We start from the raw sequence: 20,682 nt of genomic DNA, 5'->3' as shown, positions 1-20,682 counted from the left end.
ATATTCATCCTGTCTTCCAAATGGAAGCAGGAGTACCTCTCCAGGTGTACAGGTCCAGACTCGCCACATCTGTTCCTCTGGATCTTGGGTCAGCCTTCCTCTGGTCAGCCATGTCTGCACTGGGGACAGGATCTCACATCTCTGGCAGAGGAAAGTCGTCTCGCGTGAGGGCCTGACGAGCTCTGTTGGTCGGATCTGAGGCTTCATCTTTTATATTCTTTCCTGGCTGGGTTTCTAGTCTTATCCCTACTTCCACACATAGCTTATAGCTTATCACTACTCCATTCATGGTTTACTTACATCATTCTATTGCTTATCACTCCTGACCAGGGTTGTTCACCCTAGGCCTTACATGTGTTCCTTACACACGCCTAGCTCCTTTCTTGCTGATTTCTCTCTACATTTATCTGCGGTCCCCTCTAAGTTCTATCTTAATTCTCTCATCTTAGTTCTGTCCCATCTAGGTTCTCATCCATCTAGTTCTTTCCCATCTTAGCTCCTTTCCCATCTCCTTCTTTCTCATCTTGTTCTTTCCCATCTGGCTCTTCCTCATCTTCCACCATGTTCCTCTGGTATTCTCTTTTAGCTCTTCAATCTAATTCTTCCCATCTAGTTTGTTTCTCTCCAGTTCTTATCCATCTAGTTCTTCTGTTCTCTTTTCTCTGTCTCGTCTTCAAGTTCTCTCTTCAAAAATCCTCTCTCTCCTTCTACCCCTCAGTTCTCTGACTCTCTCAGTTCTCCCTACATCTCTCAGGAATCCAGTTATAAACCCAAGCAATAGCAATCCTCTCATACTGCAAGGTCACCAGGCTTGAATTTTTATGGGGTCATAAAGGCAGGAAAGAATTTTCCTCAGGCAGTGACCACCAGGCTTTCTGTTACAGCCCAAAGGGGAGTGGTAAAGGAGAAGGTCAATAAAGAGCTAATGAATGGTTAGTATATCGAGAAGGGAATTTATGTGCTCAATCTACATCCCTAGAAGTGGTTATGTAAGAAATTAGGAGTCTATTAGTAAGGCTGTAAGGAAGGAGGGTCTCACCCTAAATTGCACAAGAAATAAAGCTATCCTCCTGACCTAAGAGACCAGGTGTTGTTTCTTGGGTGCTTAAGTCTGTTCTTAGAGAATACAGAGGTATCTCTGATAAGGTACCTTCATCCCTTTGGGGATGGACCTGGCCGGATGATGCCAATGACGATAATTACAGGGAGGCGTGAACTGGGGTTCTGGCTGTGCATTGCTGTCGGCGTACAAGGTTACGTGAATATTCCATTAGTAGAGGGGATATGGTGCCCAATAAATGATGGAAAAGCTACAATAGCACACAAGAAACTCATAGGAGGAAATGGCTAATAATCAAAAGCCAAATATCACCAAGGCTCCTTGAGCCTCAGCTTGACCTCTGGAAGGCCCTTGGCTTCTTCCAGGTATTAGCTTTGTCATTATCAGCTGAAATTCTACTTTATATATTTTTGTGGCTTGTAGCAGAAGAAGATTCAAGGACATCTGTTTTGAGCAAATTGAAATCTGGAGGGGACATTTGCTAAGATGGTGTAAGCTAAGCCCTGATTGGTTAGAAGGAAGAGGAGGTCAAATGTGATGCTCAGACAGGCTGTTGTAGATGCCTATTAGCTCAGCACACTGATCAGAAGGCAGCTAGATCCCTGTATGAAGTAGGTATCTACTCTGTTTCCTACAATTTGGTTGCAAATTAGGGCAACAGGGTCCTTCCTTTTTCTTCTCATCATAACCTTCCAAGCAGAACAAAACATATACTTTGTCTTGAGTTTCTTATGCTATTTGGAGGTACTAATAGATATTTGTTTCTTACTTCATCATGGTTAGCCTGAGTGTCTAAGTACAGCAAGAAGGATTCTGATGATAAACTTATTATTTGCCTAAGTATTTTGTTTTAGTTCCTACTAAAGTTGCATTTTATGTCAAATATGTCTAACATATAGGCAAATTTTAGACATTAAATGCTTTGTTTATGGTCACATGGCTAAAAGGTAGGTGTGTTTGTGTGTTTGTGTGTATGTGTGTGTGTGTCTTCAAATTCTTAGGATTTTATAAGCATTTATAAATTTATAAATAAAATATAAATAAATAGTTTTCTGGCAGAAATCATTTTTTAAGTTCATGTGGCGAAATGAAGTGAAACAATATGGTAAGAAAAGCATTTTTCTTTAAGGATAAACTGTTTCCCATAATTGAATATTAATTTACTCAACCACACCTTAGTTATTCTGACAGCTAATAAAATGTTTCCAATGCAGTAGTTACTGATGACCTCATCATTGAATAGCAGGTCTCCTGCTCTCCTGTTGTCATGCTGGCTGTCCCTAAGCTCTGTGTTCTGTAGTGGACATAGGATCTTACTCTCTTCCTCAATATCCTAACATTAAGAAATGCAATGACAATTATGAGATTTTAAACTTAGCAGCGGGACTCTTCTACTAAGCAATTGCTTTCAAGGGATTGCAACTGGTCACTTTTTGCTTACTGCTTGTTGCTTTTGGCTGGTGCAATTAAATTGTAGAAGGAACAAGTAGCTAAGTCAGTTCCAACTGTCTACAGTTATTGCAGGGAAAATGTAGAATGGTTGCATAGTATTTAGAACACGATTTAGTCAACCAATGACATCACATCTCTGATATTCTCATAAGCACCACCAGGGAACATGGAAATCTCCTTAGGACTGTGTATCCAGCCCTTCGAATTTGCTGACACACGCTCACCCTGAAGTAGGGTTCATTTAGCTCTAAACCTGGGCTACATGATATAAGTTGTTAGGGGCTCTACCCGGTCCCTTTAATCTGTTCATCAAGCATGCTCTACTATTGCTATTCTACTATTGGAGCACAACAGGCCTAGTTTCAATTTTACAGGAACCATTTATTTCCTGTGCTATGATGGGAAAACTGTGCTACCTTTGAATCTCAGAGAATATGTATGTATATATATATATCAGCTATAACACTGTGTAGTTACTGAGATTATAGAAACAAAGTTAAGAAACATATAATTTGGAAACTGGAAATAACAGATACTCAATAAGCATTATTACTAAATTTTGGCATGTAGAAGATCAGATAGGCTGCCCTTGGGCCATCCTCACTCTCTCAAGCCCAGATTCAGTTCTCAGGCTCTCTCCTAGTGCTGCAACAGAACACTAGCCAGCTTCCCTTCCCTGCTGTGCAAGCCTCCAGTAATCCCACAGACATCCCCTGCTGCCATTTCCTCCCTTTCCATTCCTTCTCATTGCTATTTCCAAGCCCCCAATGTGGGTAGACACCTCCTGCTCAAACAGGACACACCTGTCAGAAGACCAGGTAGGCGGACCTTGGGCCTATCCTCTGCAACACAATTCGCAGGATCACTCCTAACATTGCCACACAACACCAGAGTCAACTTCTCCTGCTCCTCTGTCCATTCTTCCTGTGGATCCCTCAGATCATCTCCCCCGGACATACTCTTCCCCCAGCCTCCAACACCAGCAAACATTTCCCCAGGAACACACCAGCTAAGCAGGCCACTTAAGCAGGGAACACTCAGCCAACACACTCTCTAAAATCCCAAGAGGAAAGAGAAACAAAACTCCCACACCACTAAAATAAACACAGAAGTCAGCACCCCAAACCCAGATACCTAAAGGCAAACGTAAGAATCAACTAAGTAGGGCTCACGGAGTTTGAAATGACAGTCTCAGAGCCTGTAAGGGTCTGTTCAACGTTCTCTGTGGATATGTTACTGTAGTGTAGTTTGGTCTTCTTATGGGACTTTTAACAGTGGGAGTGGGGGTTATCTGACTCATTTGCCTGCTCTTAGGACCCTTTTTCTTATACTGGATTGCCTCATCCGGCCTGATACATGGGTATATGCCTAGCCTTATTGTAACTTGTTATTCCAATTTCTATTGATATCCTTGGGAGGCCTGTTCTTTTCTGAAAGGAAACAGAGAAGGAATGGATCTGGGGGAGAGGGAAGGTGGTGGAGGAGGGCCTGAGTGGAATTCAGGGAGGGGAAACTGCAGTTGGAATTTAATATATGTGAAAATTTTTAAAATAAAGGACACAGTAATAGCAAGAGAAACATGTCGCCATCATTGTCCAGCTACCCTACTACAGTAGATCCTGAATATTCCAATATAGAAGAAGCACAAGAAAAGACCTTAAAACCAACTATATGAAGATGATAGATGTTCTTAAAGAGGAAATGAATAAAGCCCCTAAAGAAATCCAGGAAAATAAAAACAATTGGAGGTAATGGAAAATCCCTCAAAGGAAGCAAGGAAAACACAGATACTTGAAGGAAGGAAACAAATAAAACTGTTCAGACCAGAAAATAGAAATAGAAGTAATAAAGAAAGCATCAACTCAGAAAATCCTGAAAATGAAAAGTTTAGGATTGTGAATAGAAACTACAGAGGCAAGCTTCATTAACAGAATGTAAGAGATGGAAGAGAGAATCTTAGGCACTGAAAATACAGTAAAAGAAATAAATACATTGGTCAAAGAAAATGTTAAACCTACAAAATTCCTGACACAAAACATCCAGGAAATCTGGGACACTAGGAAAACACCAAACCTATGAATAATAGGAATAGAGGAAGGAGAAGAATACCGGCCCAAGGATCTAGAAAATATTTTCACCAAAATTAAAGAAGAAAATTTTCTAACCTGAAAAAAAGAGATGCCTATACAAGAAGCATACAGAGCACACAATAGATTGGAAAAGAAAAGAAAGTCCTTTTATCACATAATCAAAACACTAAAAATACAGAACAAAGAAAAATATGAAGATCTGCAAAGTAAGAAGATCAAGCAAGATATATAGAGACAGACATTAGAATTATACCTGACTTCTCAATGGAGACTCTAAAAGCTGAAAGAGCTTAGACAGATGCATTGCAGACTCTAAGAGACCACAAATGCCAACCCAGATTATTATACACAGCAATACTTTCAGTTACCATAAATGGAGAAAGTAAGATATTCAGATATTCGATGATGAATTCAAACTTAAGCAATATCTTTCTCCAAATCCAGCCTTGCAGAAGATGCTAGAAGAAAAATCCAAACCATGGAAGTTAATTACATCCACTAAAATACAGTGAAAGTAATAATCTCATTTCAGCAAAACAAAAAGAAGGGAATCACACACACACAAACTCTCTCTCTCTCTCTCTCTCTCTCTCTCTCTCTCTCTCTCTCTCTCTCTCTCTCTCTCTCTATCTCTCTCTCTCTCTGTCACACACACACATACACATATAAACATACACCATCAGCATTACCACCACCACTGTCATCACCACCAACAAAATATAACAATCATAGTTCATTTATATCTTTCAACATCAATGGCCTTAATTCCTCAATAAAAAGACACAGATTAACAGGCTGGATAAAAACCAAGACTCATCTTTTTGCTGAATACAAGAAACATACCTTGACAATCAATAGTCATTACCTCAGGGAAAAGGTTGGAAAAAATTATTCCAAGTAAATGGACCTAAGAAGCAAGCTGGTGTATCCATTTTAATATCTGACAAAATAGACTTCAAACAAAAACTAATCAAAAGAAATGGGAAAGGTAACTACATATTCATCAAAAGAAAGATTCACCAAGATGACATTTCATTTCTATGCCCCAAACACAAGGGTACCCACGTTTGTAAAAGAAACACTAGTACAGGTTAAATCACACAGTGACCCTCACACACTGATAGTGGGAGACTTCAATACCTCTCACCAATGAAAAGTTCACCAAAAAGGAAAAAAATACTAAACAGAGAAATGCTGGAGCTAAATGAGGTTATAAACAAAATGAACTTAATGGATATTTACAGAATATTCCACTCAAACACAAAAGAATATACCTTCTTCTCAGCACCTCAACAGAACTTTCTTCAAATAATAGAAAGCTTACAAATTCATGTAAACTGAACAACTCTGTATTGACTGAAAATGGGTCTAGACAAAGAAAGAAACATTTTTGGGAATTCAATGAAAATAAATGCACAACATTTCCAAACTTAGGGGACAAAATGAAAGCAGTGCTAAGAGGAAAGTTCACAGCAAGAAATGTAATGTATACATTAAAAAAAAATGGAGAGATCTCATATTAGCAACCTAACAGCATACCTGAAATTTCTAGAACAAAAAGAAGTAAGCACACCCAAAAGGACTAGACAGGAAGAAATTATCAAATTGAGGGCTGAAACAATAACATGGAATCAAAGAGAACAATTAAAAAAATTCAATAAAAAAAGAATTGATTGAGAAAATCAAGATGGACAAACCCTAGTCCAAACAGACTAAAAGACAGAAAGAAAATATTCAAATTAACAAAGTCAGAAATGAAAAGGGGCTATAACAACAGAAACCCAAGATATTCAGAGATTCCAATGTTGTTGACTGTTTTTGCTCTTTTCGGGGGCCCACCACCCAGCTCCCAAATAAACCACACACAGAGGCTTATGAAATAAATTCTTCAGCATACAACCAGACACACCCAACCTGATGGAAGAGAAAGTGGAGAACTACCTTGAACACACTGGCACAGGAGACAGCTTCAGAGAGAACACCAACAGTGCAGGGACTAAGACTGACCATTAATAAACGGATCTGGGGGAGAGGAGGGGTGAAGTGGAGGGTGGTTTGGGAAAGGGGAGGGAGGAGAGGCTGTGATTGGCATGTATTGTACAAGAGAAGAATCTGTCGTCAATGAAAAAAAGAAAGGAAGTTATTTGGCACATAAACTAAATGTATGATTTAAATTTCTTGAAAGAGGGATTTTTGGTATAATAATTCAGAAGTTAACTTCAAACATATTTATATGAATATATAGATTTCCTGAAGTATAAAAGTGAGTGTATATGTACAATTTCTCTTATGTTTTGGTTTATGTTTGTCCTAATTTGGTTTCCATTACTTTGATAAATACTATGACCATAAGCAATGTTGGGGAGGAAAGGATTAAACTGGCGTATATATACCCCGTGTCACAGTTTATTGAAGGAAACCAGGGCAGGAAGTGAAGTAGAGGCCATGAGGAGTACTGCTTGTGGGCTTTCTCCCGTATCTTGCACCGGATGCTGTTTCACCTCCAACAGGCTTGGTTCTCTCACACCAATAATTAATCAAGAACATATCCCCATAGACTTGACTGCTGGCCAATCTTATGGAGACATTTTCTCAGACGAAGTTTTCTCTTCTTGAAGACTCTAGCTTTTATGAAAGAATAAAAGAATAAAACAAAAAATAAAACCAACACAGCTCTTATGAACACATTTTCCTTTATATATTTCCTTGTACAAAGAAAATTTGGATTTCACACCAGAATGAGTTGTTCATGTTGAATATATGTACTAGAATGTAATATTTATCTCTTAAATGTGAATTACTTATCCATGTTTGGGGGTTCTGATGCTTCATATAATTATAAAAGTCAAAATTTTACAATAGACAAGTAAACATAACAGTTTAAGCAAAAGCTTATGATGAAATTATGTGTTCCCTTCTGAAGTGTCCAATAAGGTTACTACTAAGTGTCACTAGAAAAAGCAAGTAGCCCTCGGTATCCACCATCTCTGTGCAGAGAGTGACAGTTGGTACACTGGGAAGTGCAAGCTGTTTCCATGGCAGCATTCATTGCTAATATCCCTCCTATAGCCTCCGAAGGATCCATGGACCTGTGTTTGTTTGACAGGTTCTGTCTCAAGTCACTCTGCTCCTGAGGGTCTGCTCCATTATCCTGACCTTGACATCCATTGGTCTCCTTCTGGATCAAAGGCAAGGCATGACTTCTTCTGTTATTTTTTCTTTCATTCAAAAGAGGAATTTTCTCCTCTACTATAAAATATCAATGTTATATGGATCTTTATAGTTTAGTTTTTAAACCTTAGTGTTGAACAGCATGTTTGAAATGAGTTAAGTGTATCAGTTTTCCTCCTAAGCCATCAAAGGACACGGGGCTACTGAGGAGAACATGCCTTACATTCTAGATGTCTAGTGGTTGAATATTTTGTTGTTCTGCCATAGCTCATCACTGCTTTAACTAAACAATACGTTGACAAAAACAGGTTTTTCTTAAAAGACACATTTTGTCTCTTAGTTTAAGGCTACATTCAAGCACTTCTGAGACCTACCACTCAATTATGTTAAAAAAAAAAAAGACTTTGCCTTTCCTGAAAATCAAAAGTAAATGTTATTGCCGTGCTAATTATCACGTAAGCACATGGAGACTGTATGTAAAGCTAACAATATTAATGCCACGTTATTTCAGTCCCCAGGCAGCCGTCGTGGAAACTCTCCGTTGCTTGATGTTCCTAACCCTGCACAGATCTGGCCATTTGAAGCCTCTGGTCCCATCTTTATCATCTGTATTCGAGGTAAGACATTTGACATAGGTAGCTAAACTATTTAATTTGCTCATTCAATGATGTTTTCCCTCTACCTAATTTGTGACCAGTATTTGTAGCTAAGTTTTTTCTGTGCAGTGTATTTGAATTTCTATTTTTATAACTTTCACAGAGTTAATGTTGAGTCATAGAGTTTTTAATCCCAAAAAATTGGGCAATATCATTAAATCATAAAGATTAGGCAAAACACATTGCAGAGCATTTTGAAGAAAACCAGGGTACATTGTAGATCCTCAAAAAAATTAGTGATAAATATGACTTTACAAGAAGATTTCTACCATCTAATGCTACTTAAGAAAGCTTTGACAATGGAAAGTGTTTGAGATGCTTGCAAATCACTTATAACAAATGTAATTATATGTAAATGAAAAATTTAAGTCAACGAGATTTTAAAAATTAAAGATACATTTTGATATGATATCTGATAATAAAGATTGATCTCCAAAGATTCCTCAGAAATTTTTGGGTGTCTGTTTTCTCTTACTCAGGAAATACCTAAACAGTTTCATTCATTATTTGTGTTTATCAGAGTTTTAAAATTTTTTAACTTTTGTTCTTGAACAATATACCAATATTATGAGACTATGCAACATGGCAGCTTATTGAAGGGGAACTGTAAATGCTAACATTCCTGTTATCAAAGGACAAAGGTATTAGTTTTTTTTCTGTTGCTGTGGTAAATCAGATTGTGGAGGGAAGAGATTACTTCATTCATGTTTCCAGGTAACTGTTCAGCCTTGTGGAAAGTCAGGGCAGGACTGGAGGTTGTACTGAAGCAGCAAGCAGAAGCCATGCAGGAATGTTTCTCCCTGCCTTGCCTCCTGGGACTTACTTATTCAGCTACCTCTCTTAGACAGCTCAGGCCACCTGTCAGGGATCCCAGAACCCACACGCAGCAGCTCAGTCCTCCTACATCAGTTCAGAGACTGCCTCCCAGATGCGGTGACAATTCTTTAATCGGGTCTCCCTCTCCAAGGGTATCAAGTTGACAACCAAAATTACCTACCACATTAGCTAATGCAGAGACATACTCTGTAGTGACTCTATTTGATAAATTTCTTTGAAAGCAGTTTGACATGGTAAATACATGTCTACTTTTGACCAAGTATTTCACATATGTGAATTTATGCCATAGGAATGATATGCTCACATGCATGGATTGATGTATATGTAATGGAACTCAGGGTATCATCACCTGTAATGGTGCAAAACTGAGAGCCATCTAATGCCATGCACAGGTTACTGTTTAATACCTTGGTTGTATTCATAACACAAAATCAGTATCTAGAATAAAAAAACAGGTAACCCATTAAGATAAATATGGATCAGTCTCAAAGTTATAAATTATCTATGTGAAATATTCAGTGCTATGATGGCTGCAGCTCTATAAATACAGGCAGAAGATTTCAAATATGTGTTAGTGTATTTTATTAAGTGTTTTTTAATATACTTTGGAAAACAAAGGAGAGCATAACACAGTTTACAGCTGGAAAGCAAGGTTAATTATGTGGTTAGAAGGCAGAAAAGGATGATTCTTTATTAAATTGATTTTCTCTAGTACCTTCAAAGTTTTTAAGCTCTCAGAATATATTTTGTATTTTTAAATGACATGAATTTTAATAGTGAAGCATAAAATTTGGTATTAAAATCATGTGTCAGGATCTGCACAGCTTTGAATTTGACCTGAAAGGGCCATAAAGAATAAGGGAATAAAGAAGGGACAGACACATAGAAAAGCTGGCGTGAGGTGTATCATGCTCTCTGATAGACATAAACCAGCAGCCCAGAAACTCGGCACCTTTATTATCCATTGCTGACAGAGGAGATGGGTTTAATGTATACAGGTGAATGTGGAGAAAATAGGCCAGCTGATATTGATAGGGGCTCTTTATAAGAGACCAGTTCAGGTCACCGTCATCCTGGATGAGGCAGCTGTGGTTGATAGTTTCTGCAAACATTGGTTTTAGCAAAAGGTCAGTTGTTTGTCAAATCTAATACGTGTAAAATCTATGCTTTGCCATTGCTCTTGTCTTGACCTTGAAGGCTTTGTCATCCCCAAGAGACTGATGCAGTGGGGGTCTTTGACATGGCAGTATTATGTCACAACACTGTTCACTAAGGACTTCATCCCCTTTCCACAAACTTAGTTACCCACGTTTCGTTTAAGTGGTACAAAAGCTTACATACTTACACAGTGTGTAAGAGTGTTTTATACCTATTATAATCTAGAAACATAACCTTCTTACTGAAATTCAGACATATATGGCAGAAAAACCCTAAAATCAAATGAGAGAGAATCTTCACATTCTAAATGAGGGATACCCTCCTATTTCCAGCAGGAAATGTTAAAATCCTTCTTAATGAACCTAGTATTGTGTATAATGTGGGAGCTAATCTTAAGTGCTCTGGAAGCAAATAGCTCTTTCTGTCAACATCGTTTTCTACATGATTATATGATTACAAAAACACACTGTATTTGGAGGTTAAGCTGGGATGGTAGGGGGCAGAACATGTGTTCACCTTTTGAGTCGGATGAACTACAGTGGCAGTGTGCTTAGTTTACTTATTCAATTAAGACATTGAAGCGTCAGATGAAGATTTGAACTCTGATACCCCATTGCTTGAATTTGATTCCTACCTTGAGAACTTCCTTAGTGTGAATTATTTGGGTAATTATTGGGTCATTTAAATATTCGGCCTTAGCTTTCTCACCTATAAAAGGAAGAAATAATAGTTATTATCTACTAAATTTGGAAGATTACATGAGAAAATTGCCTATTTGATGATTGCCATAATAATTAACAAATAGCAAATGTTCAGTAAATATTCAGTATTATTATTGTTGTTGGTAGTTTAGTTATTTATATGAATACACAGAATCCAGAAAAAATTTGTTGGTGGTTTAACCTCAGGATCCACAAGTCAAGTCTGAGCCTAATGTTACAGACAGGAAGGAAAGTATAAAGTGGAACTAAAGCTTCCATTTCTGTGTCTTTTGGCTGGCACTCAGGCTGACATTCGATTTATGCCTAGGGTACTCATCCTTTAAACGGGTTCTAAAAGAGGTATATGTTTATAGCTCTCACAGTGTTCTAACTACACTGCTCAAAATCTTCCCTTTAATTTTCATACCAATCCAGGATGTGCTTTCACTCTTTTTGCTGTGGATAATCTTGTCAACTGGGTGGGATTTAGAGTCACCATAGAAACACATATTATGTATTATGAGTACATCTATGAGGGACTTTCTAAATTGGGCTTACTAGACTAGAAAGATATCCTCTGAGTGTGGGCAACATCATTTCACAGACTGGTTACCCGGAGTCAATCAAACTGAGAAAGTGATCCAAGCATCAGCATTTCTCTCTCTTGGTGACCCGACTATGGCTGCAATATGATCAGCTACCTCATGCCCTTGCCGTCAGGCTTTCCCTGTCAGAATAGACACTACCCTCAAACTGTGAACCCAAAGAAATCCTTCCTTTCCTTCACGTTTTATTAAAAAATATTTTATGTATATGTGTGTGTACCTGCTTGCTTATATGTGAAGCACCACATGTGTACAGGTATCCGTAGATTCCAGAAGAGGGCTTTGCATTTCTTGGAACTGGACCTACCTGTGATAGCAAGCCACTCCAAGTGGGTGGTGGAAATCAAACCCAAGGACCCTGAAAGAGCAGCGCCTACCATCCGAGCCACCCTTTCAGCTCCAAACCCTGCCTTTCTTAAGTCGTCTTTTGTCTCAGATGTTTTGTCCCAACAAGTAACACAATGCATTTTTTGTAATAATAAATTTATAGGGTGTGGAGCATGTTGGCACACACCTGGAATCCCAGTACTAATGGAGATTTTGAAAGGGAGGGCTGCTAGTTTCAAACCAACCTGGGCTTCAAAGTAAAACAATTTCAAAATATCAACACAGAAAATGATGGGGAAATGACTTACCTAGAACATGCATAGCAAGCAAAGTATAAGGGAACACGTAAGGATGCAAACTAAGGAAGTTCTACCCTAGTATTCAAGATAGTCAAGAAGATTTTTCTATTGGGGAGGTGGTGGTGCATGCCTTTAACCCCAGCACTCGGGAGGCAGAAGCAAATGAAGCTCTGTGAGTTCCTGGCCAGCCTGGTCTACAAAGCAAGTTCCAGGACAGCCAGAGCTGTTACACAGAGAAACACTGTCTCAAAAACAAACAAAAATTAACAAAGAAAGAAAGAAAGAAAGAAAGGAAGGAAGGAAGGAAGGAAGGAAGGAAGGAAGGAAGGAAGGAAGGAAGGAAGGAAGGAAGGAAGAAAGGAAGAAAGGAAGAAAGGAAGAAAGGAAGAAAGGAAGAAAGAGAAAAGGAAAATTTTTCTAGCTGGGTAGAGGTGGCATACACCTTTAATCCCAGCACTTGGGAAGCAGAAGCAGGTAGATCTTCTGAGTTTGAAAACAGCTTGACCTAATACAGAACTAGTTCCAAGACAGTTGGGGCTACATAAAGAAACCCTGTCTTGAAAAACAAGAACAAAAGCAAAATAAAAGAAAAATTTTCTTCTATTAATTAAGAGCAGTGCTCAAATAGCTCATGGACTTCTGTTGAGATATAATACAGCAAACATATATTTTAATTGTAAATTATTTTTTATAATTTAATTCTGAATTATATGTTATTTAATGATTCAACAGAAGGAGTAGATCATGGCATAAATGTTCATGGTGCTTAGCTACTTTCAAGAATATGTATCCGCTCATTTTGACCAGTACTTCAAGGATAGACATGACTGTGATTTGCCACCCAAATGTTGTCATGACCCTAGCAACAGCAAAGGATGCTATGGTTTGGATGTGCTCATTGCATTGTGCATGCATTCTTGGTTTGGATGTGCTCATTGCATTGTGCATGCATTCTTGGTTTGGATGTGCTCATTGTGCATACATTGCTGGTTTGGTTCTCAGTGTGGCAAGTCTGGGAAGTGGTGAAGCTTTAAGATATGGGGCCAAATGAAATCACTCTATGTTCCTACAGGAGACGATGTTCACTCTTGTGACTTGAGGTAGTTTTTGTGAGACTGTAGTCATCAAAGAACAATCTTGGCCACTCGCCTCTCTCTGGCGTTTTGTTGGATGTGATCTCTCCTTCTTACATGTGCTCCTGCTACTGTGATATCATTTTCTATCAGGTCCTAATAAAGGCAGAATTGATGCTGGTAAAGTGTGTGTCAGCCTCTAAGGCCATGAGTCAAGCAAACATCTTCATACAAAGTTGCCCACCCTCAGGTATTTTGTTAGAGTAATTAAAAACTAATATATGTAATTTGTGGGGGAAAAAAAGGAAAAAAAGACATTGCAAAGAAAACAACATAGAATCTATTTCAGTATTCTTTGGTTATCATTAATATTGGTACAATTGCTATATTACTATTATTAAAATGACAATGACATTGAACTACTACTGGTTAAAACTATGAGAGTCAAAGCTTCTCTGACCAGGGTTCACCTAGTAAATGACAGAACCACCTTTTATGGGTTAAATAGGATCTTAGCAACTGCTCTGTTGCTGTGAAGTGACACCATGACCAAGCTACTTTCCCAATTGATTCTTTCCCTAAGAACTTGAAAACAGTTGTGGATTGATCATTCCTTGGGCTTATACAACTAAGGCATTTGGATACAGTCACCAGGCAGGCAAGGCTTCCTGCTTCCAGGCTTTCTGCTTCTTCTTTTTAGCATTAGAATTCAGATGTCTGCCTTGTGCAATTAACTCCTTTAGCAAGCACACAAAGCCAGGGCCAGCTCTAGACAAAAGCATCCAAAGGCAAATGACAGACAGAATAAGCCTGACCCTCTGCTAGATAAACATCCCTATGGAGACACTGGCACCTAGGTCAGGTAGACAGAAGATAGTAATATGGACGTAATATAGCTTTGCTTCTTGTGCAAATTAAGCTCACACCCCCCTTTTTCTCACAGCCTAAGTAGAACCTTTGAGCAACTTAGAACAAAAGGGTTTTTACACCAGGTGCATCAAGCTATGAGGCAGGTTTCCTAGCTCCAAGCAGAGTTACCCGACCGACCAGAAAACAGCAGGGCCAGAGTATTGCTGAGGGTAGGTGTATGGACATGTGTCACAGGGGGAGGAGAGGAAGGAACAAGGATGGAGAGAGGAACGAAGATGAAGATGAGAACGGGATGGAAAGAACTTAGAACAATGAGGGGACAGGAGGAGAAGGGACAGAGAGGAGCTAAGTATGAGAACAGAATTGAAGCTGTGTAGATAGACTTTGACTCAGAAGAATAAAGTGAATGGACCTAAGAGTATCCTGTAAGTAGATTCATTGGATAGACCTCAGATTAGATTAGTAACCCCCGCTGCTCATAGCATCCTTCACAGGACTCTGGGAGAAATCTCCTCAGGGTAGGCACCTGAGGGAATTTCAATGAGAGAGAGAGAGAGAGAGAGAGAGAGAGAGAGAGAGAGAGAGAGAGAGAGAGAGAGAGAGAGAGGAGACTGGGCCTTTGAAACCTCACAGTCCATCTGCAGTGACACTCTTCCTCCAACTAGTCCACACCTCTTAATCCTTCTCAAACAGTATCACTCCCTGGAGCCATTAGAAGCCAGTTTTAATTTTTTTTTAATGTAGCCTTTTCTTTTTCTATGTCTTTTACTCATTTATCAACAGCTGGAAATTCATAGCCAACACAGATCATTAAATGTACATTTCAAATTTGTGCTTTCTTCAAATTTTTATCTCTTAGAACTTAATTAAGTTTTGGAACCTGTCAAACTTTTAATAAAACTATTTTTGTCCCCCAAAAGGTGGACAGACATTTGATAAAAAGGCTTGGCAATTCTATCCAGTCTGAATAAAAATAGAATGACTAGGAGTGAATAGGCTACAAGTACACAGTGCTCTCGTCATGTTACTTGAGGCTGTCACTAGAATCCACCCCGGGGAAGCTGTGAACCCCTTTCCTGTTATAAATCGGTGCTGTATGTATTGGCAACATCAGCGTAGAGAAAGTCCTGTGATGCTCTCTGTCTAGGATACTAACTTAAGGTTCTCTGTTATCCTCCTTCACTATGTTGGTCAAACTCCAGTTCTAAAGGTTTTCATGGTAATAGTCATTCTTTACTAAAAACAGCACGCTTCCAGCCACACTCACAGCCCCCACACCATCTTCTCTTAATTATTTTTATATATACATATATACACATATATGTATATATATAACTTGCTTAGTATATTTAATATATATTTATATATATAACTTGCTTAGTATATTTAATGTTATTATATTTAAATATGCTTAGGGTTGACCATTTGGGATTAGATAACCTATTAACAGGCTGATTCTCCCTCTTTAAGTAGTCACTAATTGCCTATAGCACATGATTTTTGGGCGGAGCCTTGTGAAATTCTCTCTCCCACACTGTAACGACAATTGGTGCCAACATTGTGTAATTCTTTTTAAGTGAACGTATTGTTATGATGTCCTGAGTGCAACTCCTTGTCTGTCTTAATTTCTATTGCTATGATAACACACCAAGATCAAAATCAACTTGGAGAGGGAAGGGTTTATTGGTTATCACTCTCAGGTGACCCCCGAGTCTGAGGGAGATCAGCGCAGGAACTCAAGGCAGGAAGTGAGATGGAGTCTGTGGAGGAATGCTGCTTATTGGCTTGTCTCCCAATGGCTTGCTTGCCCTGTTTTCTTATTCATTTCAGGACAACTGACCAGGGGTGGTTCTGGCTTCCTGTGGGATAGGCTGGCTCACATCAATCATTAATCAAGAAAATACCCTACAGACTTGCCTACAGGCAACATGATGGAGGTATTTTTCTCAATTGAGGTTCCTCTTCCCAAATTACTCTGACTTGTGTCAAGTTTACAAATAACTAGCACACAGTCAGACAGAAGACAGTAACTTGCAATAGATTTCCTTGTCCTCTTGCTCTCACTATTTTTCTATCCTTTTTTATTCAGTGCTTCCTTAACTTTGGTGTAAATGTGCCTGTGGGCATAGCTGTTTCTGTCATTGTCTTAGTTAGGTTTTTATTGCTGTGAAGAGACACCATGATATGCAACGCTTATTAAGGAAAAATATTTAATTGGGGTGGCTCACTTGCAGTATCCGAGGTTCAGTCCATGATCATCATGGCCAGAGCATGGCAGTGTGCAGGAGACAGTAGCTGAGAGTCCTATAACTTGCAGGCAAGAGGAAGCCAATTGAAACACTAGACGGTATCCTGAGCATAGCAAACATCAAAGCCTGCTGCCATAGTGACACACTTCCTCCATCAAGGCCACACCCACTCTAACAAATCCACATCTCCTAATAGTGCCACTCACTGTGAGATTATGAGGGCCAATTACATTCAAACTGCCACAGTCATGTATACAAAATGGTCCTGTGTGTGGTCAGCTTACATGGATTGACTTATGTTATGGAAGTGGTGTACACTCAATGGAAACTACACTTGGAATTTTGAATACTGATCTTCAATATGCCATATAATTTCTTAAAATATTGGGCTGCAGGCTCCAGTCACCCTTCCTGGACAGCCACATGATCAGAATGTTGACAGGAAATACTCTGTTCTTCAGTGTTGGTGCTCTGTAGCTTAGAAGTTTTGAGTTAAAGTTTAACTTACAGTATTTCAAACTTATGATTTGTTTTTGAAATTGTTACTGCATCTTAAGTTGGACAGAATTTGCATAGGGATGTAAGAGAGACACTTATTTGTACATATTTCTCTTTTTTCAATTATTTGCATTTTAGTGCAGGTGACTTTATATTTCACTGAAGAGAGAAACAAATAGTTTGTGATGTCATCTATCCTACAGTGAGGTCCTCATTCGTTTTGAAGTCAAACAAACGTAAATACTATTAGTCCAGCTCTGCCACTTAATTCATTATGTGGCTTGTAGAAGTTATTCCCCAAACCATGCTTTGGCCCTTATATATAATTTTCATCAGGAAAAGGGATGATAAAAGTATTAAGTAGCCTATTTCTACGTCTAAAAGGTTAAGATACTGTCTGCAAAATGTATCATAGTATCTGACATGTGAGTTGTGAATTCTGTTAATACTATCTCCTGCTCTATACCACATATCAAGCATGAGTTCAGGCTGAAGACAGTACTTTGAGAATTAGTGCATTTGTCTCTTTTGTTTCCATTTGCTTATTTTATACTATTCTGGTTTGTTTGTTTTTATATTATTATTATTTAGATGCCTATTTATATCTTTCCTTGATTGTTTTATGTTTTATTTTTTAATTATTTAATACAGTTTTAAACTTTCTTTTTATTGATTATTTGTGTCTTTCATATCATGTATCTCGAACCTATTCATTTCCTTTCCCTTCATATATACTCTCTGCTCTTGCAACCTCCCACCCCCAAAGTAAAATAAAATAAAAACGAAAGGAAAAACCTCATCATTGAAGGTATAGTGTGACACAGTGAATCATGCAACATGCATTAAACCCTTTTATCCATATATCTTACTTGCAAGTGTTCATTAAAAGAAAGTCATTGGTCTGGTTGGAGGCCTCTAGTTTCTGCTACACTATCCTACACTATCGATGCTGGGCCTTCCTTGGGACTTCGGTTGGATATTCTGCTGCTGGCCCGTGTGGTGGAGATCCAGCAGCTTTGGGTCTGCAGGATCTGCCCCTTCACATGCTCCAGCAGATCACAGATGGGGTGGATATTGGGAGATGGTCCCCTCATAAACCCTGGTTCTGGGCCAGTTGGTCAGTTGCAGGGTTGGACAGCCCACCAGCTCTCCCCCATCCTCACCACCAGAGCCAGCTCCGGACAAAAGCAACAGAAGTTACTAAGATACTATTTAACCCATGAAAGCTTGTTCTGTCATCTACTAGGTACCTAACATCCAGCGGTGTCTCTGTATGGATATTTACCTAGTCGGTGGTCTGGAGAGCTTACTCTGTCTGCCCTTTGTCCTTGCTTCTGTTGCTGTGAGGTGACACCATGACCAGACAATTCTCATCAAATTAGCATTTAATTGGGGTCTTGCTTACATTTTTAGAGGCTTAGTCTTTCATTGTCATGATGGGGAGCATGATGCAGGCAGGCATAGTGCTGGGGAAGGAGCTGAGAGTTCTACATCAACTGGGAGAGCTGCCATAGTGCACAAGAAAGTCATTGCAAGGACCAGCTAATGAATATATATGCTAATATCACTAAGACATAGAGAATAAGGTTCTATGCAGTCTCCAGCTCAGTATCTCCATGTCCAATGAGATATTGTGTAGGTGGTCAGCAATAAGGCCTTATGTCAGTTTGTGGAAAGCAACTTATAGTCTTGGCAATAGCCTGGACAGTTTGGGGATTTCCATAGGGCCCCTTTGGCCAACAACTCAGTTAGATGTAACCCAGCTGCAACATTGGAAACTTCATTTGGTGAGGGATGGCCAGTTGGGACTCTCTCTCTCCCATTATTTGGCATTTTCATTAGATCACCTTCATATATGTCTATAGTTTACGAAGTTCTACTGTGTCAAGTTTTCATACTACTCCCAAATGCTCTAATTGTAGCTGTTTCTCCCTCCATTCTCTCCCACAATCCTCTCTCTTCTCCCCCTCCCCACTGGATTCTCCCGTTCCAGTCCCCACCATCCTTCCATAACTCTCTATTCTATTTCCTTTTCCTAATGAGATTTATCTGTTCACTCTAGTCCATTATGTGTAGCTACTCTCTGTGGTTCTATGTATTACAGCTGTGTTATCATTGACATCACAGATAATAATCACATATAAGTGAATACATACCATATTTGTGTTTCTGGGTCTGGGGTTACCTCACTCAGGAAGATTTTTTTTCTAGTTCCATTCGTTTTCCTCAAAATTTTATGATGCCATTTTTAACCAGAGGAAGAAGGGTGTAGATTTTGATGGGTGGTGAAGTAGGGAGGATCTGAGAGGAGAGGGGGGGAAAACCATAATCAGAATATATTGTATGAAATAAATCTACTTTCAATAAAATATAAATATACTTATTTTAAACAAAAGATGCTTTCACTACTGTAGTAGATACAGAATACTAAGGCATAGAAATGCCCAAAGCATAAATTTAAGTTATTATACTTTTATAAAGTAAAAAGATATTAAAACTTGAAAACATCTTCCTGCTTTAAAGTTGTTCATCTCAGATATCTTGACATAGCAACAAAATAACACTTCAAGTTTTCATGTTTCCATCCCAATTCCTCTTTTGTAGCTTAAAATCTTATTTAAAGAAACAAACAAAATAAAGATGAGTGATTAGTTTCCAAATTCACAGAGATGTGTTTATGTTGTGTGTCAAGTGTCCCCCCACCCAGGCATATCCTGCCCTCTTGTTCCAGTGTCATGTGACACATGGGGTTGAGTTACCTAGCATGTTAGACAGGAGATGCATCCTTGTTGGGGACTTTGGAAGTTCTTGCTGAGCTAGAGAGAGTAGCATCTGAGTTCCTAAGGATCATGGGAAAGGGCTTGGTGTGAAGTGTGACAAATCATGTTCGTATTCACAGAGATTATCATTAGGGAAAAAAATCAGCCCCTTGATTAATTGGTCTGTCTGGAATCCTGTGCACACCACCATTAGTGTGCATTTTATTCACCCTTTTGGAAACAAGCTACTTATTTTTCTATTCAGATTTCATCATCATCCTTACTTATTGATTATTTTTGCCCATTACTGTCTTGGTTGAACAGTTCAGTTCTTTTGATGAAATATAAACCAAAACCTGTGCATTGCCCCTCAGTTATGATATGTGCAGCAATTAAAGACAACACTCACAATAGCAGAAAAAGGACTGTTTAATATTCATTTATTCAATAAATATTGAATTTGTAGTGACAGCACCTGCCATTAGATGCCACTCAACAAAATTGAGGTGAGCATATTGATGTGACTTTTAAACTAAACAGAAGACTGAATTAAATATGTATTGGTTTCACACCTTAAAAGCTAGGCAAACTTGCACATACCAGTAACCCATTGGTGGAGAAACAAAAAAAGGAGGATCCCTGAAGCTCACTGGTCAACAAATCCAGCCAAACCAGTGAGCTCACTATTCCATGAAGAGACCCAGTTTCAGAAAATAAAGTAGAAAGCCATAGAGGAAGGCCTAGATGTCCACCTCTGACCATTCGGACAGATTCACATGTCCGCATAGCAAGTCAAGATATAGATGAAGATAATCCATCAGAGGTGATTTGTATGAGCTAAACGTGTTAACCTCTTTCTTGTGTTAGTAATGACCCC

General features: G+C 38.8%; 1 protein-coding gene across 12 annotated transcripts in view; it reads left to right on the top strand.

Moving 5' to 3' along the window:
• The window catches only part of Agmo (alkylglycerol monooxygenase), a 302,211-nt gene that overhangs the window by 153,051 nt on the left and 128,478 nt on the right, over window positions 1-20,682 (top strand). For 6 of the 12 annotated variants that reach the window (XM_076550753.1, XM_006983948.4, XM_042260695.2 and 3 more), the window contains exons 11-12: window positions 7,709-7,791; window positions 8,285-8,390. In XM_076550753.1, the coding sequence (XP_076406868.1) occupies window positions 7,709-7,791; window positions 8,285-8,390 (189 nt within the window). The remainder of the gene's footprint in view (window positions 1-7,708; window positions 7,792-8,284; window positions 8,391-20,682) is intronic. The other 6 variants (XM_076550758.1, XM_042260693.2, XM_042260694.2 and 3 more) reach the window with 1 other exon arrangement.

Source organism: Peromyscus maniculatus, chromosome 14 (assembly GCF_049852395.1).
Source record: "Peromyscus maniculatus bairdii isolate BWxNUB_F1_BW_parent chromosome 14, HU_Pman_BW_mat_3.1, whole genome shotgun sequence".
NCBI lineage: Eukaryota > Metazoa > Chordata > Mammalia > Rodentia > Cricetidae > Peromyscus > Peromyscus maniculatus.
Note: the sequence above shows the minus strand (reverse complement) of the source record. Positions and strands in the feature narration are given on the sequence as shown.